This window comes from Choristoneura fumiferana, chromosome 13 (genome assembly GCF_025370935.1).
Source record: "Choristoneura fumiferana chromosome 13, NRCan_CFum_1, whole genome shotgun sequence".
In the NCBI taxonomy this organism is placed as follows: domain Eukaryota; kingdom Metazoa; phylum Arthropoda; class Insecta; order Lepidoptera; family Tortricidae; genus Choristoneura; species Choristoneura fumiferana.
The window spans coordinates 15,136,895-15,163,728 of NC_133484.1; the positions used below are offsets into that span (position 1 = coordinate 15,136,895).

General features: G+C 38.6%; 1 protein-coding gene across 3 annotated transcripts; it reads right to left on the reverse strand.

Annotated features, from left to right (window-relative positions):
• Positions 1–1,429: 1,429 nt before the first annotated feature.
• Positions 1,430–26,639, reverse strand: LOC141434145 (transmembrane and ubiquitin-like domain-containing protein 1). Of its 3 annotated transcripts, none has more exons than XM_074096441.1 (9): positions 26,432–26,639; positions 21,462–21,646; positions 19,790–19,855; positions 18,773–18,898; positions 15,559–15,711; positions 13,164–13,377; positions 11,007–11,166; positions 9,828–9,967; positions 1,430–5,524 (listed from the first exon to the last, which is right to left on the reverse strand). In XM_074096441.1, the coding sequence occupies exons 2-9, from the start codon at positions 21,634–21,636 to the stop codon at positions 5,377–5,379; spliced, it is 1,182 nt and encodes a 393-aa protein (XP_073952542.1). In that variant the 5' UTR covers positions 21,637–21,646; positions 26,432–26,639; the 3' UTR covers positions 1,430–5,376. The 3 variants fall into 3 exon arrangements, with proteins under 3 accessions (XP_073952542.1, XP_073952540.1, XP_073952543.1); XM_074096439.1 differs by having other exon boundaries at positions 10,995–11,166; XM_074096442.1 differs by lacking the exon at positions 19,790–19,855 and having other exon boundaries at positions 10,995–11,166.
• Between the last annotated feature and the right edge of the window lie 195 nt (positions 26,640–26,834).

Sequence of the window (26,834 nt, forward strand, 5' to 3'; positions counted from 1 at the left end):
CCATACAAATAGCGGTGCACTGAAAATCTATAGGGCACTTCCAGTTGTCCTAGATAATTGAAATTTGGTATGAAGGTAGCTATCATAACACAACGAACTAGAAAATTCTGAAAATCTTGATTCTTTGTCTGTGTAAATATTAATGACCAATGTAATTACACCCCGCACTGCGTACATTTTGCTTAAGAGTAGGGCTCTGCATACACTGGATGTATTAAATCACTCTGAAAAATCGAGAAATATCTTCACGACACGATTCTCGTTTACATACCCTATAAATGTGCACGGGACCCACGGTGCGCGAGTCCGACTCGCACTTGCCCGATTTTTAGAGTTCCGTAGCCAAAATGGCAAAAACGGAACCCTTAAAGTTTCGCCATGTCTGTCTGCCCGTCCGCGGCTTTGCTCAGGGACTATCAATGCTAGAAAGCTAATTTTGCACGAATATATATGTAAACTATGCTAGAGGTGGACGATATACATCGATGTATTTTAAACACTCGATGTTTATTAACGATGTATCGTATTGAACTGATGTATTATTATTACCTCAACATCGAATAAATATAGATGTTTTTTAATCGATGCATCGAAACGAAAATGCAAATTCGTTTCGTGAATCGGAACGTAATAGACCTACAAAGTTGTCTGACCCGTTGACGGCGGCGCTGTGATCGCATCTTGACATTTTTCTATGATTGCCGTTTGTAGTTCCACATTCATCACCGGGTCAGATAACTTTGTAGCCGTAGGTCTATAAGTCAACGTTAGAGCGTTTTCACGCGAGCAACGATACGACACGACACTGCACTGGGTCGAACGTCGGAAGAAGTTGGTAGCTACACTGTATGAATATACATAGAAAGTCTCTTTACCAACATCGACCCAGTTCAGTGCGGTGTCAAAGTTGGTACATTGCACGAGTATATAGATGAATTTATAAAAGTCACTTTACAAAAAACCTCAAACATGTCTATGGAAAAAACAATCGATGTATGGAAAACATCGATGTATTTTTTGAAATATCGATGCTACTTTACGATGCATTGCATCAAAAAAAACATCGATGTTTTTTTATGTCCATCCCTAAACTATGCCGACAAAATGGTAAGTAATAAATTTGAAAAAAATCAGGATGGTAGTAAGTATATCAAACTAACAAGGAAAACACTGTTTAGTTTTTTTGAAAATTATTAGTAGTTTAAGAGTAAAATAGCATCCTAAGGTATAAAATATACCTAAACATGTAATATTCCGTACAAAATACGAAATCCTTAGAAAAATATTACTTAATTTTTTTGTAATGGCTACGAACCCTATTTCGGGCGTGTCCAACACTCTTGGCCGGTTTTTTTTTCAAGTTCTTAATTTACTTTCTATTCTACTATTTGTTCTAGGACTCGTGTTCAAAAATATAAGAAATAAACAATTCGGTGATTCAATATTTTATTTGAATAATCATGAATGATCTTAAAAAGTAAATAACAATAAAAATTTAGCACAGGAAACCGATGGCGGACCTGCAGGGCTACTCCGAAACTCGAAGTTCGTGTCGTGCGGTCCCTCTCGCTCTCGTATTAAATAGTATAAGTGTCAGAGGGACCGCACGACACGAACTTCGAGTTTCGGAGGAGCCCTGCAGCCTGGGACATACAGCGTTGCCCCTATGTCTATGCCTTCCAGATCGCATATTCCCTTTTTAATTTGGTATGTACACAGTGCAACAACGCTTACATATTGATGAGAAATGAGCACGCGTTGAAATACATAATTATGAAATTTAAATCAATCTTACATCTAAATTAATACAAAACATCTCGTATATAATCTAGTAGGTAGGTACGTGTATATTTACATTAGTTTTCCTAGATGATGTGAATCAGTTAGCGATAAAATCCATGTACCAGTTTTGTTTACCCTATAAAGATTATAGAGCTGAAATCTGGGACAAGTTATCTACGATAGTAGGTACGAAATTTTCAGCATTTGGACGGTAGAACTAAGTAGCTTTACGTGGACATAGTCTTCAGAAATTAGTTTACACCTGCCAACGAAGGCCAACTGTTGCTTATGTAAACGTCCAATTTGTGCAAGGAGACCTTGTCTCGAGATAAACTGTAGGTACATAAATAGAGTTCAAAGGTCTTCGAGATCCATTTTGACTATTCATTAACATACTCGTAACTAAACTGCAGACTAGGCTCTAACATAAAGACCCAATTGCGATGAATAAATATGATAGATCCATAATTTAGTCAAAACTGCGTTTTGCTTCTCACGTATGTCGAAACTGGCAATTTTAGCAGTTAGCGTGCGACTCTCTCAAAATATCTCCATCTTATTTACTGTAGTGGTTAAGACAAGCACTTGCTTAACGACTCAAGTAAGCAGAAGTAAGTTTTAAGGCCAGACCACAGCACTGTCGCAAAACTACAAAGAATTTACAAGAATGGCTTTGATGAATACCTACTTTGGATATTAGTTGTGGAAGTTGATCACGGTTTGAGTTTAAGTTAGTATCGATAGTCTTTTTTTATATATATGATAGAGGAAAAACGAGAAGGCAGGTCACCTGGTGGAATCATCATCATCCCAGCCTATATACGTCCCACTGCTGGGCACAGTACACCAGGTGGAAACAAAAAAAAACACTGGTTAAACATAGACATGTCTGCGTGTCTAAAAAACATGAAATAAATGGATTTTAATTAAATTTAAACACATGTACAGTCACGTCTAAAAATATGTATACAAAAACAAGGTTGCATAAATATGTAGTCATACATTGCATCAAAAATATTTATCTATTACTGACACCAAAAAATTGTATTCATTAAACTTTTTCAGTATTATGTAATCACAAAATGCTTCAAAAAGTTGCATACTTAAATAAATTCCATTTAAATGTATCCACCTCGTAGGCAAAAATAAGTATACATGAATGAGTTCCATATACATATAACCACACCAATTTGGCAAATATTTGTATACGCGTTTGATTCATAAATATGTAAACACGATTTGATATTTTGATTCGTTTTGAAGAATTACTGTTTTGTTAAGATTACATGTCTGTCTCTTTCGTAACCTGCATGCGGGCAGGGACATACATACTACGAATCCATACTCCATTAAAATAATATTATATACTGGTGACCCGTTCCGGCACAACACGGTTACGGTATACATAGACACCGTGAATCACACTATTTATTTGTGAAAACCGCATCAAAATCCGTTGCGTAGTTTGAAAGATCTAAGCGTACAGACAAAAAAAGCGACTTTGTTTTATACTATGGAGTGATGAATTGAAAGTAACTCTGTCTGTTCCGGTATCACGTCGAAACCGACTGGTTTCGACTGTCAAGGGGCTGAACATAGGGTACTTAGTTTTTATCTCCAAAAGCAACCCTTAAGGGGAGAACATGGGGGATGAACTGACTGGAGTGAACTGGATGAAATTTGGTATGGATATATTTAATTTTTTATACACCATCAAGATCACCAAATACTTGGAAACGTCCAGAGTGGTCATTAATATCGACTAAGCCAAAGCGATCAAGTTGTTCGGGTCATCCACTGAGGACAGATCCACTGAAGCATCTATAATTTGCAATCTTTAATCATTGTAATTTTAATTATAGAAGACAGCTTCTGAATGACGATGACAGAATGGCGATCTTGCACTTGACAGTATAAGTATATGTAAGTAATTGATTTTAAAATGAAGTTCTTCCATGAAGCCAGTGACTTTCTTTTATAATATATAACCTATCTGAAGTTACAAATAGGTAGTGTTTTCTATCTTTAGTCTATACATCTTTATCTATTCACTTTAATGTGAAGTGTTGGAAGTGTGGACAAGTGCAAATGATGTCTCTTGTTGTCAATTCTTTATATTCATTGTGTTTTAAAAAAATTACAGCTATCGTAATCGATGATACCCAAGATATATCACGGAACCTTATCAAAACATGGAAAACAAAGATTTTTCAGCTGCCTCTGCCCAAATGTGTACTCGTATTACGAGATGTTTTCCTGGATGTACTTGAACACTTAACATTTATGTTAAACTTTGAAAAAGAAGTGGTATTGTTTATTGGAATATGCACTAGTGCACCTTTCTGAGAATGACCCTAAACTGAAATACTCAATATTTACAAGTCAATTCAATCTAAGGACTGTCAAGTGCGTCATAGAATAATCGTGAGATAGACGTATGCAGTGACAAGTCCGCACTGTTTTCGTGAATTGTCAAATCAGTTAAATATACAACTTACGATTCTATGCCAGTCAGACAAGGTTTGTTGTTGCAGTCTGGATACATATTTATGAATCAAACGGCGTATACAAATATTTGCCAAATTGGTGTGGTTATATGTATATGGAACCCATTCATGTATACTTATTTTTGCCTACGAGGTGGATACATTTAAATGGAATTTATTTAAGTATGCAACTTTCTGAAGCATTTTGTGATTACATAATACTGAAACAGTTTAATGAATACAATTTTTTGGTGTCAGTAATAGATACATATTTATGATGAAAATGTGTGGCTACATATTTTTCAATTTTTTTTGTGTATACATACTTTTAGACGTGACTGTACAAGTTATCGAAGCGCGACACGAAAGTCACAGCGAGTCAAAGATGAGATTGGTGGTGGCTGATGGTAGGTTAAATACACTAAATCTATTCGAAAGGAGTTCACTCCACTAACCATTTTAAATTGAAGCCAGTATTCGACATACGAAAAATTCAAAACTAAATCAGCCCGCAGAGCGAATAACCTACAGAGACAAAGCTTGAAGCCACGCACCAATTTGATATTAGTGTTACTGCAGATTGTACTGTCAGTTAAAGCTCACGCACGCACCGTCGCGCCTAGAACTCAGTTTCATAGGTTGATAGGGCCCTAATGCAGGGTACAGGAGATTTCCATAACACATGCCATAGGGCCTGTATACGGGCTTCATTGGTCGCTTGCGGGGAAACACCGCACGGTGTATATCGACCGAGTTATGAAACAAAACTAAGTCGTAAGTGCAGGTGGAATGGGTGAATATTCGGGCGTTTGTACTGCCGTCATTGTTCTCAACACTTTTTTTATCAGATTTCTTAAGAAAAAGGAACAACAAACATCAACATCCGACACATATTGATGAATGCGTTATTGATGAACACATGTTAATGTTTAATGTACATTTTTTTTAAGAAATCTGATAAAAAAAGTGTCTAGAACAATGACGGCGGTACAAGCGCCCGAATATATCTTTGTCTTTGAGGCATTTTCTCTGCGGCCGTAAGAATCTCGAGCCGTCACATGACCCCTCCACCTGATAGGCTTATAGAGTACATATCTCGTACCAGCGGCTAGTTGTTAGGCACGGGCTGCGCGGGTCGCCTTTCGAAGTGGAATGTGTCTGAGAGGTAGAGGCCAAAGATGGCGACACTGTAGAACACTGTCAGGCCGAACAAGGCCACACTCGCGCTCGCCGTGAACATGTTGGAGTATTCGCACCTGTAATTGGAAGTTTAAATTAGTTTTCATGATGAAATTGAAATTGGAGAGTAGTCTTTGTTAGAATGGATCAGCAGCTTAGAGCCACGAAGTAGCCTATGAGTTATTCCAGACGTCCAGCTACGTACGTACATACCAAATTTCATGACTAAAAGCCCACTGGTTGTTATTTAGAATCCATATATCCGTGGAAATATCGGGATAAAAAGTATCCTGTTTTAATCCAGGTTATAAACTAACTTTTTGCCAAATTTCATCTAAATCTGTCCAGCCGTTTCAGCGTGAAGAAGTAACAAACATACTCGCAAAATCACAAACTTTCACATTTATAATATTAGTAGGATTGCATTGCAAGCAAGACCGTAACGTCAAACGAACCTCACGACACTAACGCCATCTAGCGATATTTCGCCTGTCAAGTAGCCCTTGCATTACGCATGCAACCTACGAGTAAATAGTAAGTCAGGAAGCGTAAAGCCGGCCTACACTACGGTCCGCCGCACAGGTCAGGTAGCGTACACATATTATGGGGACGTTCCGGTGTACCGGAGCGGTCTTCAGTATTTGCGATGGCATCGAGTGACGACGAGGACGCACTGCTAGTTCTTGCGTTAATTTTGAGGAAAAACGGTACAAGAACAGTGAAAAGGAAGCGAAAAAAAGGGGTGTAAGCATTTGTTATTAAAAAGAAAATTAGGTAAGAATTTTTGAGCGTCACGATTTAAATGGGTCCCCGACTGTTGAACTTTAAGTTAGCTACTTAACAAAGTTCTAGTCTTGTTTTCTTCTTTTTAGTATTTTTTAACGCAGTCGAGTTTTTTTGATTTTTTAAATTTATTGTTTTATTTCACATTTGGTACATTAAAACGATTTTAATCTATATATATTTAGAATAGGCTAATTATTAGCTTTCATTTGATAACACATGTACCCAGTGTCACTCACGTCATCACATCAATACGAATCCAATGATGTGTCATTTATCAAAATCGTTTCAGCCGTTAAGTAGTTATGTGAGGACATAGGAATAGACATACATATGCGTTAACACATAACCCTCCTTCGCAGTCTGGTAAAAAGAAAAACGCACGCACAGGTTCACCGTACGGTGCGACCGGAACAAAATCGATTTTCCAATTTGCTCCGATCGCCTGCGCCGGTCAAAAAAATGGCACAGGTCGGTCGGCATACACGCTTCGGTCGACCTGCGCAGGTACACCTGCACAGGTAGACCTCTCCGGTAAATATCTCGCGTGATGCAATGTCAGATGCACAAACTACATAGACAACTGGCGTTGAGACTGATCACTTCTTACATCTAACGTTTCAATGACGTGTCGTGTCATGTATTGATAATGGCAGCTTGTTTTCTTGTAAGCGACTTAAAGGAAAAAGATGAGGTTATAAATTTGGTTGTATTTTTTTGGCTGTTACCTGACAATGAACCGATTTAAATTTTTTTTTTCTTTCGTATAGGAATACCTCAGAGTCCCCAGGACGCTCGCGTCCCCATACAAACGTAGTTTCGTTCTAATTTACAAGCAGCACTACAGATCAAAACGCAACTTTGCAACTGTAATGGGAGCAGCCATTAGGTACGATGCTTATAATTAAGGTTTGGTTAAAATAAAATGTAACGGAAAAAACAATAACGAATTTCCATTTCTCATACAAAACTTAAAATTAATGTGATTTTATTTTGTTGCATTGAATATGAACGAAAACTAATTATGAGCATCAAAATAGCTGCTCCCATTATAGTCGCAAAGTTTTATTTTGTTTCAGTGTGTTGTTTGTAAATTAGAACGAAACTACTTTTGTATGAAAATACGATCAGCGGCGAGCGTACTGGCGACTCTTGAGTCCCATAGGCACAAAATGACCACCGGAGTTAGTTACTACTCAATAACAAGTACGAGTATTTCACGGGTTTAATTTCAATTATTTTAATACAGTCGCTAAGCAATTTTTGCTCCTCGTAATGCATATGTCACTATCACCAGGACTCTTCAATAATGAACGTCTCTGCATCGGAAAAAGCAATCTTTCGTAAAAGGTGATGAAAGGGACGAGCAGTTGACATTAAACTATCTATTGTATCTTATATTATTCACAATTCAAATCGTGAAAAATATAAAGACTGTTTGTACCTATTGTTTGGTCGATACAGGAAAGAAGAAAGTATGAAAAGAGGTGAGGAAACTGTCATTTACATTAGGTGAGCCATAGACCACAGTCTTTATTTTGCATAATACTGAGCATCTCCAACTGATAATGTATTTGAAAATTTTTGAATATAAATCTAATTTTACAACTACTTACTAATGGAAAGTGATCCCTGGACATTTTAATTTTGCATTGTTCCTGCACCACTTCATAACACACACACGTTGGCATGATAATTGAGCTGTTCACAATCAAAAATGCGAAAATTTGCAAAATAAATGTCAGTCAAAATTAAATGACGCGCATGCGCACCTTTATCGCAGGACACGGTATGCATACTTATAGCGCAGTTACAATTTCTGACTTATTATTTGTTCGTAGCATGCAACACGCTAAGAGAGCGTCCAAGTATTACGTAACGCAATTTAGGAGGAGGGTCTTGTAAAACGTTACGATGCGTTACAGGGTGAGGGAGGGGGGTGCGATCTTGAAAAAAAATGCGATACGTAATACTTGAACATTAACATCACTACTACGAATAAATCATAAGTCAGGAATTGTAACATCGTTACAAAAATGGCCTTGCGAACACGGTTTTTAAACACGCATTCACTTGCAAGACGCGCTCGTCTCTGCTTTGTTTCTGAATTTTAACAAATCAACAAGCACTTCTATTTGCAACCTCAAAACGATCCGTATTCGAATCAAAAGTCGTTTTGGTTATGTATGGCCACTTTTTGTATGGAATTTGTTCAGAGTTACGCCTCCTAACTTAATATTTATTCGTAGCATCATTACGACATTTGTTAGTATTGAAATATTATTAGGTATCCAAAAAAGGCTAATGAAATATCTTTTGCCACGACAATGATAAAATAATTAACACATAAAACAACGTCTAACATTAAAAATTATTCAATTCAGCATAGCGAAAGTAATTATGTTTATATATCTCACTAGCCTTTTCAAGTCTTAATCCAGGTAAAATAGACTTCCGTATAGGATGTCATTGCCTCGGCTAAAACAGAAAACAAAGATTTATGTTGTGTAATGCAAGTAAAATTAGCTAATCCAATTTTAGGGTTCCGTAGCTAAAACGGCAAAAACGGAACCCTTATAGTGTGAAGTCCGTCTGCGGCTTATTAGAGAAAAAAATATTAGGATACCTCCTATAGACGTAAAGTGGGGGTGATTTTTTTCTCCTCTAACCTTAATATAATAAGTGTGTGGTACCGAATTACAATTAAATTGACGAAACCAGTAATAGCCGAATGGAGACCGACTAGAAATTCAGGGAACCTTTTAGACCACCCACTTGCTGATTCGACCATCTGCTTTTTAGAGAAAGTGATACTAACCCCTCTATTTACTTGTGTGTATAGGTCTGCCGTGGGGCGCCGGCGTTGAGCCTGGTTTCCACCTCGAGCGGAGCGGACCTATTAATGATTTAGTTTAACGTACAACGATCGGCTGCATGAAAGTACTCACACCGAACTTCTATGAAGTTGGTCGATGTGAGTTAAACTAAATCTTTAATGATTCCGCTCTGCTCGTGGTGGAAACCAGGCTTTAGAATGTTGTCCTACCCACACAACCTCCCGAGGGCACCATAGAAGCCGGCTGAGGGATAATACCATAAGATGGGCAGCATTGTCTTCTTGGCTACCTTTATGTCCTTAGGTGACCGACGTCGTTTAAGGAGAGGAGACGTTGTTGTCAAGAGACCACGACCATAAGGTCGAGTGTCCTCGGAAGGACAGTTTGTTATGTTCTGAAAAGAACAGTTTCTTTTCTGCGCGCGGCCGTCGAGGAGTGAACATGTCGTCGTAGCTCCGTTGTACTTCGATTGTAGCGTGTCTGCGCTCTCTGGAGTACGACGAAGGTTCCTCGAGGCTCGAAGATGAAGAAATATTGCGATCGGCTTGCACGAAGAAACAAACTGTCCTTCTGAGGACACTCGACCTTATGGTCGTGGTCTCTTGACAACATCTCTTCTCCATAAACGACGTTAATCACCTACATCCTATGCTGCGCTCGCCAACCCGCATGCCAAACCCCACCTAAACCTCAATGGAGGAGGCCTATGTCCAACGTCCTACGGCTGATAGAAGGATACGGATGATAGGAGGTCACTGACCTGCAGAACCAGACGACAGTCAGCGCGACGGAGACGAGCGTCATCAGGATGTTTTCCAAGTCCCAGGCCCTCTCTGCTGGCGCGCCCGCGGACACCAGCTCGTGCGTTGCCGCCGCCGGCTCTTCGCCGCCCACGCGTTGCTGTAATACGAGAAAAGACAACTGAAACTCTTATACGGCAGTCGACCTCATGAAACAATAACTCCAAGTTGCGATGCGACTCCAGTAAAATAAGTTTTTGTTAAAAAACATTTAATTTTTAATATAAGTAAGCATTTCTGTTGTTGATTGCATTGCATTGTCATTCAAATCCATACTAATATTATAAATTATAAAGTGTGTGTGTTTGTATGTTTGTCCGTCTTTCACGTCGAAACGGAGCGACGGATCGACGTCATTTTTGGCATAGAGATAGTTTATGGGTCAGAGAGTGACTAGACTAGGCTACGGAAAAATGCAGTTCCTGAGCGAACAGCGCCCGATAACCGAATTCCACGCGGGCGAAGCCGCAGGCAAAAGCTAGTAAAATAATAAATAAAAAAATCGAAAAACCAGACTGCCTTGAACAAAACTAAAAAGAAGAAAACAAGTCTCTAAATGGTCTAGAACTCCGTTAAAGTGCAGACAGCGGGTCGGGTGTGCGGCAGGCCTATTTAAGTGGCTGTATATGAACAACATCATACCGACGACAGGTGCGTGCTCTGCGGTGTGATGTTGTTCATACACACCCACGTAAATAGGCCCGCCGCACCTGGCCTGTGTGGTATGTGCTTAAATAACTTTACCCTTTTTCCAGGCCTCGCTAATTTACTACAAAATTATTCATTTAAAAGCGAATTATATTTCTGATGACTTCAATTGATTTTATACCATATTGTAAGTTTAGCAAGGTCGACTATTTGTGTACCTTTATGTGGTCGCTATATGTAGGTATGCAATACACAACTCGGAAATTCGTGGACCACGCGACGTCCACTCGTTGAGCACGCGGCATCCACCCGTCGACAACGAGTGACCGCCGAAAGTCGCGACGGTGCTGGTCGCCTGGTCGGATGCCGGGTGGCTCTAATGAGCTGTGACCTTAAGTTTCTTAACAGAGTTCTAGACCATTAGACTTGTTTTCTTCTTTTCAGTATTTTTAAGTAGGAGTTTTATTGTAATACAGTACGGGTAGTGTAACCTGCGCGGGCGCGGCGCGCTTCGGGTGCACGAGGCAGTGCACGACGGCGCGGTCGTGGAGCCCGCACGCGCGCAGCGTGGCGCGCTCGTCGCCCAGCACGCGCCCGTTGAAGATCAGCCGCACGCGGGACTCCGCTGACAGCTCCACGGAGAAGTGCCGCCTGACACACAATACATAGAATACATATATTTGGTTTTAAAAATTTTGCACATTAAGGGGCTGTTTCACCATCCATTGATAAGTGTTAACTGGCGGTTAGGTGTGATGCCGTCTCTATTTGTTTTGTTCGAATAGACAGAGACGGCATCACATTTAACCGTCGGTTAACGCTAATCAATGGATGGTGAAACAGCCCCTAAATCTTAATCTAAATATAACAGCAGTTAACAGTGCACCACAATTGATTGCAATCAGCAAATGCCGATGTCTGAATTTCTTCAGTCATGGCGCTGGTGTTCAGGGCAACCAAGAATAATTATAAAGCTAGACTAAACTAAACATATGGAGAGAGAAATCGCAGGTAAATTGAAAGCGGAACAAAATAGTAGCAATTAGGTATTATACAGATCAACCAGGGTTCTAACGTCACATAACCTCATGTACAATAGTAGTTTAAGCAACTGTTACGTAATAAGGGTCCTTAAAACACAAGTGTGGTTATATGAAACTCGGCTTACTGTTGTTACCTACTACCACAGACAAGACAGTTATCATAGTAAAATCGGTTGCAATACATTACTGGTCATTGCAAACTGGTTTTTGAAATCATTATAAGTAGAGGACTTCTGATATGCGTGTAGATAAAAACATACGTTAAGGTGCCGGTGGCAGAGCCATACGACACGTCGTAGCGTCCTGTCGCTGTAGTCATGATTTCGAACCCGACCCCAGACGTGCAAACGGCATCTAGTTGGTTCCGAGTGTTTCGTGAAACAAGATGTCTGACGTGTTCGAGAATAGTGATCGCAATTTTTTATATGTTTTATTAGATGAGGATGAATTAGATGACTTGTTTTTATTATGCTAAAGAATACGAAAAGCCACACCTCACCTCCCATGCTAAAATGCAAAGCAAGTGAGGGAACTTATTCAATAATGATCAATAAACATTTGAAAAGCGATATAAAAGAATGCAGAGCCGTCATTCGGTTTTATATAAATTAAACTCGCTCGACGTGTCGTTGCTCCGGCGTTAGCGGCACTACTGACTGATCTGTCTGTGGTCGGGCGACAGTGTCGTTTGCCGCTTGACGACGCGTCGCTAGCTTCGTGTCGCTAGCTACGGAGGGTATTTCAAAGAAATACAAAGAAACCAGTAGTGTCGCGACGACATGTCTGCTGCTGCTTCGTGCGACTGCTACCAACCGGCACCTTTACCGATTATCCTATCAATAGATTGGTGTCTCATCAGTCAGTCAAGATTATCAGAAAATATTGGACACGCATTTCTTCTTTTGTCAATCAAATAAAAAAAACAAAGACAAGCGCGTCAAAGCTCGGGAGTGGGGGCCTGTGACGTCATGCCGTTTTTCTTGTTTCACTACATTGCGGTATTTGTTTGATCAACTGAATTCATTGTTCCACAATAGTCTGCGATGTAATGCAACTTGCATGCAAGTTATTGAATGGTCTAAATGGGGTTTAATGGTCAAACGCAAGCCTATTACTGCGGGATGTACGAGTAGATTGTCATTGCCTTTAATAAGCCCCAGATAATTTAACGTTTTATACTTTTGTTTGCGTGTAATAACCCGTGAATCATTAAAAACTGTAATTTGTAGAATATTAGAACTACGCCTCCATATCTTATTATGGTTTACCTCGAACACAACACAAAATGAATAACGCCATTTGTCATAACTCATAATTAATGGGCGGTTGACGGATGCAAATTACGTAATGCGGATATGACTGTAATTGATTAAAAAAGCGGCGAGGCAATACCCAGCAGTGGGACGTATATAGGCTGGGATGATGATTTATATACATAAATATTACTAAAATTTTAATGAAAGCCCTATCCATCCTATGCTTTCGTCGACATATTGCATCCATCGGCCGCCCGTTAATAGGTCACCAAAACATTCCATAGCTCTACAAAACCGCAGACGCTAACAATGCATTAACTATTTCGGAATTCCCGTGAACGAGACTCACCATTTAAAATCCTTTAAGAGTTCATCGAGACTACCTTCCACTTCTTTGAGGGTGTCGTTTAGATATTTCAGTTTGATGAGTATTTTCCTTGTTGTATCGTTACCTTCCGCCCCAGAAGCGCTAGCATTTTCGCTCTCGGCTGTATCGATCACATCCACTTTATTGTCACCATCTTTGGCACTTTTGTCTTCGGTTCCTGATGCTGCATTGGATTCTGGAAATAAGCCCCAAATTGACATATAACATGTAGCATGGAAATAATATGAATGAATGCATTACATAATATCTATCTATTTCAGTCTGTAATCTGAGAGTAGCAAAACTATTAGCTTCCTGAAATTCGCCATAAAATATTCTGCTACTTCAAAATAATATGCAAAACAGTTTAAAGAAAGAAAGAAAACATTTACTCGTGATATGACATGACGTGACGTGACATGGATAAGAATAATAATAAAAATAGGATTCGCGCATTTCGCGCTGTCATCGCACACATTTACATCCGCTTTTTCCGGGTAAAAACAACAGTAAAAAGTCGATTTAAATTCCCGTAGTCATTTAACAGCACGAATAACTATAAAACCATGCGCTTGTAGATAAAGAAAACCGGCCAAGAGCGTGTCGGACACGCCCTAAATAGGTTTCCGTAGCCATTACGAAAAAATTAAGTAATATTTTTCTAAGAATTTCGTATTTTATACCTTAGGCTACTATTTAAGAGTAAAACTACTAATGATTCTCAAGCAAACTTAGCCGTTATAGTTTTCCTTGAAAGTTTGATATACTTACTACCATCATGAATTTTTTCAAATTTTTTCACCCACCGGTTTAGATTTTAGAGGGGGGGGGGAGGCGCTCGATTTTAATGAAAATTTGCGCTTTAAAGTTGAATATTTTGCAAACAAATCACTGAATCATCTTAGAAAACCCCTGATGGTTTTAAAAGACCTATCCAACGATACCCCACACTATAGGGTTGGATGAGAAAAAACAATCACCCACACTACGTCTATGGGAGGTACCCTAAAAAATTTTTTTTTTAGTTTTTTATTGTACCATTTTTTTACATATATATCCGTGCAAAATTACAGCTTTCTAGCATTGATAGTCCCGAACGGATAAAGCCGTGGACGGACGGACAGACAGACAGACATGGCGAAACTATAAGGATTCCGTTTTTGCCATTTTGGCTCCGGAACCCTAAAAACGAAATAAATGACAAATAATAGGTACAGTCGAGTTCATAAACTTGTGAGCAAAAATTTGATCAAAAATATCTGACTGAACACGCTTCTACGCCGTTAACAATAGTCGTGTTCAGATATTTTTGATCAAAATTTTGCTCACACGTTTATGAACTCTACTCATGTACATAAATAACTACCTATCCTGGCTGATAATCATTGTTTTCATATAAATAAATTAACTTTACAAAAACAAATGAGTTTCGTTTAAAAAACAAATAATCATGATTAATTTCAATACCAATATACCTTCAGTTACGTAATCCATTCTAAAAATTTCCTTCGCGAACCGATATAATTGATTATACTCGTATGATGACTTATACACGAGGAATGGAGTGGGCGCCATTTTAGCGCACGCGCAACATCGTACAACATTAACGTGCGATAACGTATCTTGCTTTAGGTAAACGAAACGACTTAAAGAGTACATCAATATGATTATCGGTGCATCGAATTGCCTATCAACGAAAATTATACGTTATTTTCATTCAAACCGCGACTTTTTAACCCCCGAGCAAAAAGAGGGGTGTTATAAGTTTGACCGCTATGTGTGTCTGTGTGTGTGTCTGTCCGTGTATCTGTCTGTAGCACCGTAGCTCTTAAACGGGTGGACCGATTTGAATGCGTTTTTTTTTATTTGAAGTCAGATTTTTTAGCGATGGTTCTTAGACATGTTTCAGGGTTGATGAACTTTTCTTGTTTGTTATTCTGTCCCGTTGTCTAAGAGACAACAGTGACAGAGTTTCTTAAAAAAACTGTTATGATATATGCAACTTATGTGCTTAGGAGATTATCCATTAAATAATGGGCTTGTAACTACGACAAAAATGTACAGTCACCAGCACCAATATCTGACACAACAGCGTGCATAAATATCTGATACGACTCTATTTCTAGGGCCGGAAGGACGTGTCAGATATTTTTGCAAGCTACGGTGTGACAGATATTAATGCTGGTGACTGTACGCTCTATGAATTATAATACAACCACAGAAAACATGGAGAAACTCGTGGTTTTAAAGAGTCCTCCAGGGTACGTAACCATGGGAAAGCGGTACAGTGAAAAGCTGATCGACCCTTCATCAAAACCGGTTTAGCGGTTTACGTTGATTGACCCTTATAACACCTCTTGTAACGCGGGGCACTCACCAGTGGAGCGGGCGAACACGTCGCAGCCAGTGGCCACGTCAGCCTCCATGGCGCTGACGATGCTGTCCATTTCCTGCATCTGCGCGGCGCCCGGCCGCTCGCCCGTCTCCGGCTCCTCGCCCGACGACGCCGGCAGCAGCGACGAGTGCGGCGCTAACACAAGTACCATTTTTGATCAACGTTTAACAATCACACTAATATTATAAATGCGAATTTAAAGTTTGTAAGTCTGTTTTTTTGTTTGTTACCTACCTCATCATGTTTGAACTAGATTTAGATGAAATTCGATGTACAGAGTTTGAGTCCCGGGGAAGGACATAGGAGCGGAGTCGCGGGCAACAGGCTAGTTATAGTCTGTCAAAAAAGAGAAGAAATTAAAAAGTGGCATCACTGTAGTGTCATCCCTTTCAAACCCTGTGAAACCAAAAAGGGAGGACACTACAGTGTTGCCACTTTTTAATTTCTTCTCTTTTTTGACAGACTATATTCATAAATACAAAATGTGATGACTTTTTATTGAACACGTCATCATCCCAGCCTATATACGTCCCACTGCTGGGCACAGGCCTCCTCTCAGAACAAGAGGGCTTGGGCTATAGTTCCCACGCGGGTCCAGTGCGGATTGGGAACTTCACACGCACCATCGAATTGCTTCGCAGGTTTGTGCATGTAATTCCGCACATGAATTTCGAAAAACTCAGAGGTGCGAGCCGGGGTTTGAACCCACGACCCTCTGTCTGAGAGGCGATAGGTCAAACCACTAGGCCAGCACGGCTTCAGAACACGTACCACCAGCCAAATAAGACTTAAGTGGTCTATCAATTTTTAAAGCAGTTCCTATCAAATGAATGTCGCTAAAGTCGTACTTTCAAGTTGACAGACACATTTATTGATATTATTGTTTTATGACATGCAAACGATTATCAACTTTAGGGTGGTAGACCACATATTTGGCTGATGGTACATCAGCGGTTCTTAACCTTTTTGGCTGGCGACCCAAACTGTAAATATATTTGTAGCCAACGACCCTTAAATACCGTTAAAATTGACGCCAAAGTAAAATATAAGAAATAACAACGAATATTTTTTTACATGCTTTTGTCGGAGAATTCCCGTGACCCATTCCAATACCGTCCGCGACCCGGATTGGGGTCGCGACCCGAGGTTAAGATACGCTGAAGTACCTACATACATAGAGTAAGAAGAAGTAAACAATTCCTATAAATACTTAGTAGGTATGTGAAATATACCGCGGTCATATTCGTTTTATAGTCTGGTATGACCTGACCCTATGACAAGGTGTGTCAAAAATAGTCAAAATGAATCCGGAACATTTCAGCAATGGCTGAGTTAACTTGACTGAACACCGCCGTGTAAAGCTTTAAAACTGAATTTTTGACTAAAAATTTATTTATGTCTTTGACGCGGTTAACCGCAATAAAAAAACCTGAAATACATTAACAGGAGGGTTCAATCAAACTTGGTCAATCATCTGCAGAAATATTCCAAATTAATATTAATTCACAGTGCATACGGATTGCTGTAAACAATGCTAATTAACTATGGTAATTGATTTTTGTTATTGATAAGACCTTCACAAACTTAAGTTACCTCTGGCCTGAGTCATGAAATACCTACATGACATGATTTCAACAATTAAGATAACTATAAAAAATAGCTTAACCTAAACAAAGTCCAACATGCACTTGCTCGTTATAATAGGTACGTGATAATGTAACCCATTTACCTGGTAGCTTTAAAAATCATCACTCATAATCAGAGGTTAAAGTTCTCTCGAAGTTTTGGTAAACAAGTACCTGCATAATATCTGGCACAGCAGAGCGTGTAAAAATATCTGACACGGCAAACCGGCCCTACAAATTTAGTAGTTTATGCACGCATTGTTATGTCAAATATTGATGCAGGCCCTATCTACTACGAAGTGCAAAATTCGAACTTTGTATCTTGCCGTCGCGCTGACGCTTACACGCTTACGTATATTATTTAACACGAGAGAGAGATGGACGGTACGATACGAACTTCGATTTTCGAATTTCGTAGTAGCCCCCCTGGTACCATCAGCCAAATAAGTGGTCTATCAATTTTTAAACAAGTTCCTATCAAATGAATATGTCGCTAAAGTCGAACTTTCAAGATGACAGATACGTCTATTGGCATTATTGCTTCATGCAAACGATTATCAACTTTAGGGTGGTAGACCACGTATTTGGCTGATGGTACCCATGTTTGTATCGATGCCAGTTTTTTTTTACCAAAACTTCGAGAGGGAACTATAACCTCTGATTCATGAGTCATAATTTATATCTAAAGCTACCAGGAAAATGCGTTACAGTATCTTGTATTTATAACGAGCAAGTAAATATCTGCTCACTACATTACTGTAATGACTGTACAAGTGTATAGGCACTTATCTGAGAAACAAACAAAAACTGGACGGCTGACGACACCTTATTGACTCTCCGCACTTGACTTTGGCAGTTAGCAACATATAAAAAATGTGACAAGTCATTCGATTATAGTAGGTCTGTATATTAATTTGTATTTGCATTAAATATTATTACCTGTCTAGTGCTTACTATATTGTATTATTGTGCTGTTTGCTAGATATGGTTTCTAAAGGTTTAACGGTTTAACCACACACCCTGGGCCCGATAGCATAACAAGCGATTTTGTATTAAAATTCACTAATACTATTAGCTTGTACTTTATTATAGAATTGGGCCTTAGGACCTACTAAAATACAAGCAAATAGTATTAGTAGTTTCAATATAAAAACACTAATAGGTACTATCTTCTTCTAATATATAAAATTCTCGTGTCGCAGTGTTTGTAACCAAACTTCTCCGAAACGGCTTGACCATGCATAACCGATTTTTATATATTTTTTTTGTATATTCGGTAGGTCTGAGAATATGACGTAAACTATTTTTTATACTTCTAAGCGGACGGAGTCGCGGGCAACAGCTAGTTTACATATAGGTACTTTATTCACACAGGTTGTAGTAGGTAAGGTACAAGCCTTCGATCAATGGGGTTGCGTTAAAGTACGACCTATATCTGTTAACCAGGAATTAACGACAGTGTTGTCGTTTATTGCAGGTCGACAAATACAAGGACTTACACTAACCGCAATTGGTCAACGTCGATCAATCTATTTTACCATCGACCAAGGGTATCCACCCTGTATACTTACAGTCGATTCTCCTGTAAAAATGTAAGCGGTTGTTATCCATCATTGCCATATCCGCGTCCACGATGCTGTCCATTTCCTGCAGAGGGATCACCCTGGATGTCTCGCGGTGGGTCTCCTCTGAAGTACCTTGAGAACATCCGTACCTTCATTAACATGGTTTCTAACTGTATGCTTAAAAATATCAAAATTTGTTCTGACATCCGCAATAATTAGGCTGCGTTTCCACCAGAGATGTGTGAGGATGCGTTGCTTGGAAGTTCTTCATGAACCAATAGAAACGCTTCATTTACCTATCCTCGCTCCGCTGAGCTATTTCCACTAGAGCTGTGCTGAGCAAAGATAGGTACATGAAGCGGTTTCTATTGGTTCATGACAAGTACATACCTTGCAACGCGTCCTCGTAAATCTCTGGTGGAGACGCAGCCTTATGTCGTGTTCAGAAATATTTGAACACGTTAAGAAAAATAACCTTAATATTGTAGCGACAAGGAGCGTTCATTATTTACGTGAGTTTGATTTGTTTGCTTGTTGAAGACCCTTGGTGAGATTTTGTGAGAATTGGCTCGATCCCCTCCCTCCTCCCCAAAATTAAACGCGAGATTATGCAAAATGCATATTTTTAGAACACCTGTACTACTTTGTGACGTTCGCATGGATACTATAAATATAGACATAAATAAATAAATATATTATTATGTGCGATAGTCCTACCTATGTAGGAAATAGTCCCAGTTTACTAGAAATAATTAAATAATTATATCCAGTTTTCTCGCAATGTCGCACTTTTTTTTGCAGAAAAATAATTACGTATAATATTTGACCCCTTTACTCCCCGATGTGAGCTTGGATGAGATTCGTTTCGACCCCGCCTTAGAGTATAAATAAGCAGGCTTGCTTAAATAATATACTCTAAGGACCTCTAAAGCCCCTAAATATCTCAAGTAATTAATGAATGCCCCCACACACACATTTAAAGATTGGGTATCATATTGGTAGGTACTGATATTGAATTATTACCATTTGATTCTGAGGTTGATGCTTGTGTGGAAACACTGGTTACTGTGTTTGTGATAACAGCAGGTCCTAGAAAATATCGAATAATTACTTTGATTTATTCCCAAAAAGGAAAGAGTAATGTAACATTTAAAATATAACCACACTAATAGTAGATTGTTGCACCATGCAGAAAATTATTTATTATTGCACCGAGTGCCGATTTCGAGCCCGAGCGACAGCGAGGGCTTTAAAAAGCACGAGGGCAATATAAATTAATTAATTTAATTTAAACAATTAATAGGAAAGAAATGTCACTAGCACTCGGTGATTCCATTTTTGTAAGTTTACATTCGCACTCTCAAAAAATGACCACGGAAAATTCGCAAGGTTCCCGCCAATTTGTTTTTTTTTATTTCTTTTTTTTTTTGGCAGAGTTAGTAGCCATTTGCAGATATTTTTACCAGCAATCTGTTAAATTTCGGATGGGCGCCAGGTTGGCCAACCAAACACACAAAGTTTTTTTTTAAATATACGGCTGCTTACTGTTTTTGGTAGGATTGGTAGCAACAATTTTTTTGTAAGCAAACTGTCAAATTTCATAAGACCGTCAGGTTGAGCGACCTACCTAACACTAGATTTTTTTACACTATGCAGGCTAATTTTATACCAAAAATACTTGTGTTACCTCTGGTGGTGCAATTAAAAAAAACTAAAACAATGCAATAAAGGATTTTCATACATTTTTTCTGCTCTAGAGCAGAAAAGTCCCCCTTTGTGCTGGGTATTTAGTGCGGTTATGATGAAATTAAAGCATAGTTGGAAGAAAAATTAAAAACCCTATCTGTGCTATTAATTAAACGACCAATTCTTTTAGGTACTTATTTTATCCTACAAATTCCAACTAATATTATAAAATCAAGGATAAGTGTATAAAAATATTCGCGAAAATTATTTTTGGGTCAATATTTAAATATTTTACTTCATTTGATTCTTGCGGCGTTGCCTCCCTAGTCGCCCATTATTCTGAAAAATACCTTCTTAGTGCAGGCTCTACAATTGATATACAAGGTGTCTATCGTCGTCGTGTCAAAGCTCAATCGAAGGCTCAATCAAAGTCAGTGTTGACAGCTAAATAAGTGAGTCAGCTGGAACCATAGCTGTTTTTAAGGTATGTCATACTGTATGACCAAAATCAAAGGATTTTATACAAGTATGATTCGACGAAATAACACATTACATCAGTCACTGCGAGTGATATGATAAATTAATAATTTAATAATTATTTAAGTACTATCTTTAAATTCATCGTAACTTTTAACAGACAAGATTTTATACCTTGTTTTTGCTCATGTTACGTGTTTGCTTCTTCAGAACCTCTTACGAAATTGTAGCATATTTACTTAGCTAATTTGGCTCGATGAAAAATCACACATAGGTAGGTACTTTGGTCATGATAAAGTGAGAAAAGTTTTTCCATGTGAAAGTATATATATGACATTGACATAGGATTGATTTTTACTTGGCCTGTGTAAAAACTTTTCACTACATCTACTTAGTAGTGTCTTCAATAGCATATACCAAGGGTCGGCAATTTAGGCGGACCGGGGCCCGAATCCGAATGAACGATTGTTAGTCTTGAACCTCCTCCTCGGCATGCCGTACTCAATCAGAATCAGAATGGTAGTGCACTCACGTGGCCGTATGCTGACTGTGAGGGGGTGGTGTGCCCGCGAGCGCATGACCAGCACGGTGCGGTACCGGTCGGGTCTTGCGTTGGTGGACCACCACGCTAGCGCGCCCACCGCCACCACCACCAGCGCCGCTACGAACTGGATCACTTCATCCCCTACACCTTCTATCAATGGCATCTTCAATGATCTGCAAGTAGATATAATAGTAGATTGTACCATCAGCCAAATATGTGGTCTAACACCCTAAAGGTGACACTCGTTTGCATGTCATAAAACTATAATGCCAGTAGGTCTGTCAACTTGAAAGTTCGACTTTAGCGACATATTTATTTGATAGGAACTTGTTTAAAAATTGATAGACCACTTCTTTGGCTGATGGTACAAAAAGAGCATGAAACGAGCCATTTTACCCAAGACGTTCATATAGCCACCCGAGCCGGTTCGGCGAGGGTGGATAGACACGTCGAGGGGATAATGGGTTTAATGCTCAAATTTTACAGTCTGCTTTTCACTCCGATTGCGAGGAAATTAAATAGCAACAGAGGAAACTCTTGCTCACTTATTATGTACCTTATATTTTTCTACTATATAATTATATATTTTTAGTTTTATTGATTTATTTTGATCGAAGTTTTTATTGATTTTTATTTTATATGATTTTTTTTTTGTGTTTTTGCTGCATCATGGCGATCTGTTGAGCTCAACAATAAGCCACTACTCTGTCCGATATCTTGTATCTGTTCGTGTTCTATGTCTGTTCCCTGATGGGTGATTAGTTGTGTATACTGTGTAGTTATTTATTGTGAAGTGAGATTTTGCAGAATCTCGTCTCAGAGATCAAAGCTATGTAATTTTTTTCTGTTTGGAGAAATGTTTGAAGTTCTTGACGAAGTTCCGTCAGGCCGTTGGCGTTCCAACTGACAATTCTTAGTGCGTGGCTCATTTTGAGACAAGACTTGAAACCAGCTGGATCATACGATCCATCATTTGGTTCATCATGTTGATCATGATTTGTTGAAATTTAGCAAGTATTTCTTCTAGTTGGTCTAAAAAGATTTTCGAGTCATTGTACCCTTCGTTTAGCGGTCTATCTTTTGTTGCATCTGCGTAGCTCCTTTTGCCCTCCTGGTGGTTAGTGTGTCCTGTATTATGTTTTGCTGCTTGATCTACTGTTTTCTTCTCTTTTTCGCTCCGAGTTGAGCCGGTCTTTTTTAAGATTGGTTTTTTGGAATCTTTTTGTATTTTTTATTTCAATTCCAAATTTTTAGTTTTACAGTCATCCCGTAAATATCTATATTTCATTTTGTATTTTCAATTTCGGTCTTTTTTGTTTGGTTTCGTTTTTAGTATTCTTTCCTTGTATTGTTTATATTTTGCACAGCCTTTGTAGCTCGCAGTGTGTTTTTCTTGGCAGTTTGCGCATGTAGCTTCTGACTCTGGGTGTTTTTGTGCACGTTGAAATAGGATGATCGTAGCCGCATTTTACACATCTAAATGGTCTAAAGCACTGATTTTTGGTGTGTCCAAATCTTTGGCATCTTTTGCATTGTAGGTACGACTTCTTTTTTCTTCAAAAGTCACTTTCATGTGGCTTAAGTACTTAACGTAAATTAAAAATATCCTTATTATTTTTGTTGGGGTCAAGGTCTACAAAGTACGAGTACACGGGTAGTGCTTGTTTGTTAGACCTATGTAGGATGTTTACTATCTGCCTGACTTCATGTCCTTGTTCTTTTAGCTCTTGTTTAATTAGGGAGGTATCTTCTGTTGAGTGAAGTCCTCCTAGTACCACTCTGTAAGCTCTCTCGCATTTAAGTTTGTGAGTGTAGTGTGCTACATTTTTTGCTATGAGTTGTTCTCTTATTGTTTTGTAGGTCTGTATATCATTCGGTATTAGTTTTACGATGTGGTCGCATCTTAATGTTGTCATTTTATATAGGTTATTGTCAACAATTTCATTTAGTATGACTTTTAGAGATGTGACATCCACGACTCCTGTCACGAAGATAGGTTCAGGCTTAAGTATGTGCTCGATAACAGGTTCCTCTGTTTCTTCTCTTTCTTTCTCTGTTTCCTCATTGTTGGGGAAATCAAATTTGTTATGCGTGTGTATAGTAAAGGTGGTTTCATTTCTAGTTTTCTTCATGATTTTACTTTGTTTTGGGCTTGTCTCCTTCCTCTTTTGTCTTTTTGGAGGCACTTTATCGTTTTGCCACAGAATTGTAGGATTCGCAGTATAATCCTCTTGAGTTGTTTTCAAATATTTGAGCCCGTATGACGCTGTGTGTACTTGCTGCGACTGGTGGTGAGCTGTTGCTACGACTTCTGATCAACATGCTTTTGTGGAATTTTCGTTGAATCATATCGTTTGGGTTATTTGTTGTTTTATTTCCAATCGTGTTTTCCACCACTGGAGCTTGGTCACCCACTCCCGTGGTGTAATTTTTAGGGGTTTATTTTTAATAGCTGGCAATACTTTTTAATAAAATGTAAGTGGGTAGCCTGTTTTTCTTATGTGGGTAGGTTGGTAGTCCCCAACAAGTATGATGTGTCACTCGCGTATTTACTGGCGGTGGTGTTTTCGCCTTTTTGTAGAAGGTTCTACGGAGATAACACTATCACACGTGAGTCTGATACTGACAGTTACGAAAGCGCTTTTTAACTTCACCGTTTCGAGAAATTCAAGAGCACAATTGACAATTGACACTTGCTTTTTTATGAATTAAAAATGATAAAAAAATTATGTAGAAATTTCTTTGTTTGTGGCTGTTGACACCTGATTACCATGGTCTTAGACGAAGATTTTACTTTATGCACAAGACAAGAGCATATAAAAAGTCATTTTATGTCGCCCAGATCCAACAAAAATACGAAATTTACGAGCATGACAAGTGAAAAACCATTTATAGAGCCATTCTGCGCATACAGCGCGGGCGATTTGAGTCTTTTAAGAAGCTTTTATTTAGTTTCACCTGTCCCGTCGTCTGTCTGTCTGTAATCAAATCTTGCAAGTTATATTTGACCAATAGTCAGATTGACTTGAAATTTGGAATAAGTACTTATGTAATTCGCATGACAATACAATAATCTAGTAGTGACATCCTGGTAGTCCAGCCAGGATTGTCTCCGCAGGACGGAACTCTTCAACGGTTAATAGCATCAACTTGAAATTTGGTATGCAAATGTAGTTTGGGTGACAATGCAAGTACAGCCAATAAAAAATCCAGTCAACAAAAAAAGCTTGTATTAAAAATGAAATTTTTATGGTTAGGTTTTGTTTTTTACACAGACACAGGCTTGCGTTTGATCACAATCATGCCTGATGGTAAGCCATATGTGGACAAAAGCGTGTCACACACTAAGCAGATATGATAAGATATCTGTATCTGAACGCATATTTGTCAATATCGCGCCCTATACAATTCAATGAGCTAATACACATAGCGCAGATAACTTATATTTTATCGTGAAGTATCTGTGGGCGGCGACATATATCGAAAGATGGCAAAGATATTATCTGCGTATATAAATTGATCTGTGTATAATATCTGCCAATATAAATTTGGTATAGTATTTTATCTGCAGCTAGATACAGGTTGATGTGAGAGCCCGCAAGTGCATGCGAGTAAATCTAGAAGAGATAAACACTAAAACATCCTGTATAAACAATCTGCACCAAAAAACAAGCCTACCCAGTTTGAAGGATTTAGACTGAATGTATTGTCTCGTATATTATCGTATCTGCGTAGTATGTGATAGTTTCAGATCATTAAGTCATTATACGCAGATAAAATATTATTGTATCTGCATAGTGTGTGACACGCTTAAGATGGAGCATGCTTGCCTAATAAATGCCCATTCAAGCCTAGATTTACGTATGACATACAATGACACTTTATTGTACACCCCAACAGAGGTACATTAAAATTTTCAAGGCAAGGAATTGCCTTATTGCTTCCGAGCAATCTCTTGCAGCCTTTAGAATAGAAAGAAGTAAGGAATAGATTTTAGCAGGTGGTGAAGGTAGTGTCCCTGGTGTTGCAGATGTTTATGTGCAGTGGTGACAAGACTATTAACATGCTTTGTCTTATGCGCAGTTACTTTCAAAAATATGCCTTACTACCTCTTGTTTCTTTGTAATAATTTTTGTTCTTTTATTATATCTCTTTATAATCTCTCAATACATAACTGAATAATATTTTTTGTTTCATTTTTTAGTTCTAGATGCATTTATGATACAGAATTTCTCTCTTTTTTCAATGAATTACAGAAACATGCGGGATTTCACAAATACCAGGATCCCGCGGGACTTAGACCTCTCAGTCCCGCAAATACCTGGATTAAAATTTTGTTGCGTGATTGCATTCCCTAGTCTCCTCTCATAAGACCAGGTTAACTGGAAGAGATACCTCTCTAGGGATAAATTTGCCATTGAGATGCTGTTTGTCAGCCATTAAAATTTTAATCTACTTACATGCAATAACAAGTTTACATAGGTACATGCATACTGTTTTGCCGTATACATATTTTACATAGCACTTTATATTCTATATGGACTTTCTTTTGATACACTTCACTTCGGCAGGGTATATTATATATTAAGATGGTTTGTCAAACAAATTTTACATGATTATCAGCATGTTATTAAAAAATTTCGTGATGTACAAGTAGCTTTACAACATTTAGAAGCATAAGTGTTGTGTTGTGGTAGAGCACATAGTTACTGAATGAACTTGGGCATTGGACAGGTCGTACGGATATTTTGTCTATTTTATATACTTACCTAACAAAACGATTCTAAGCCGCAGATTTCTTCAAGGTCATTTTCAAGTGGTTTTCAATGACTATTCCCCTAAGTCCTCTCTATTTAATTAAAAACTGTTAATACTGAACATATGTTCCAGAATACATCATTCGGATGATAACATCAATAACATACGACATCTTGATACACCTGAGAGAAACTGCTTACCTTTATTTGCAGATTCAGCGAAAATGTCTATAAACGCTGTGGAATATAACTAAGAAAAATGCAATGCCCAAGCACTAAGCACGGTTACTTTTACCATATTATTTAAGCTCTGCTAGAAGTGTGATAAGGTTAAATAACTGCAATTAAAATACGACGGAAATAATATAAATAACAATGCCCCAGGGCCCCAAGTGACAGATTCTACAGATTTGACAGATGAACTGTCAGACGAAATGAAGTAGAGTTGCCACAAGCGAAAATTTTATTTTTAGTCGCTTATGGCTGCGTTCAGCAGGGCTACTACGAAACTCGTAAGTTCGTGTCGTGCGGTCCCTCTCGCTCTCGTATTAAATAGTGTGTGTCAGAGACCGCACGACACGAACTAAAGTTTCGTACTAGCCCT

What these genes read in the sequence shown, in the direction of transcription:
- LOC141434145 (XM_074096439.1), bottom strand. Translation starts at nt 21,636, where the DNA reads ATGCCATTGATAGAAGGTGTAGGGGATGAAGTGATCCAGTTCGTAGCG. An exon ending in TTTTTACAGGAGAATCGACT is followed by an intron (nt 15,712 to 18,772) that starts GTAAGTATACAG and finishes TACTTGTGTTAG; the next exon opens with CGCCGCACTCGTCGCTGCTG. An exon ending in CTCTTAAAGGATTTTAAATG is followed by an intron (nt 11,167 to 13,163) that starts GTGAGTCTCGTT and finishes ATTGTGTGTCAG; the next exon opens with GCGGCACTTCTCCGTGGAGC.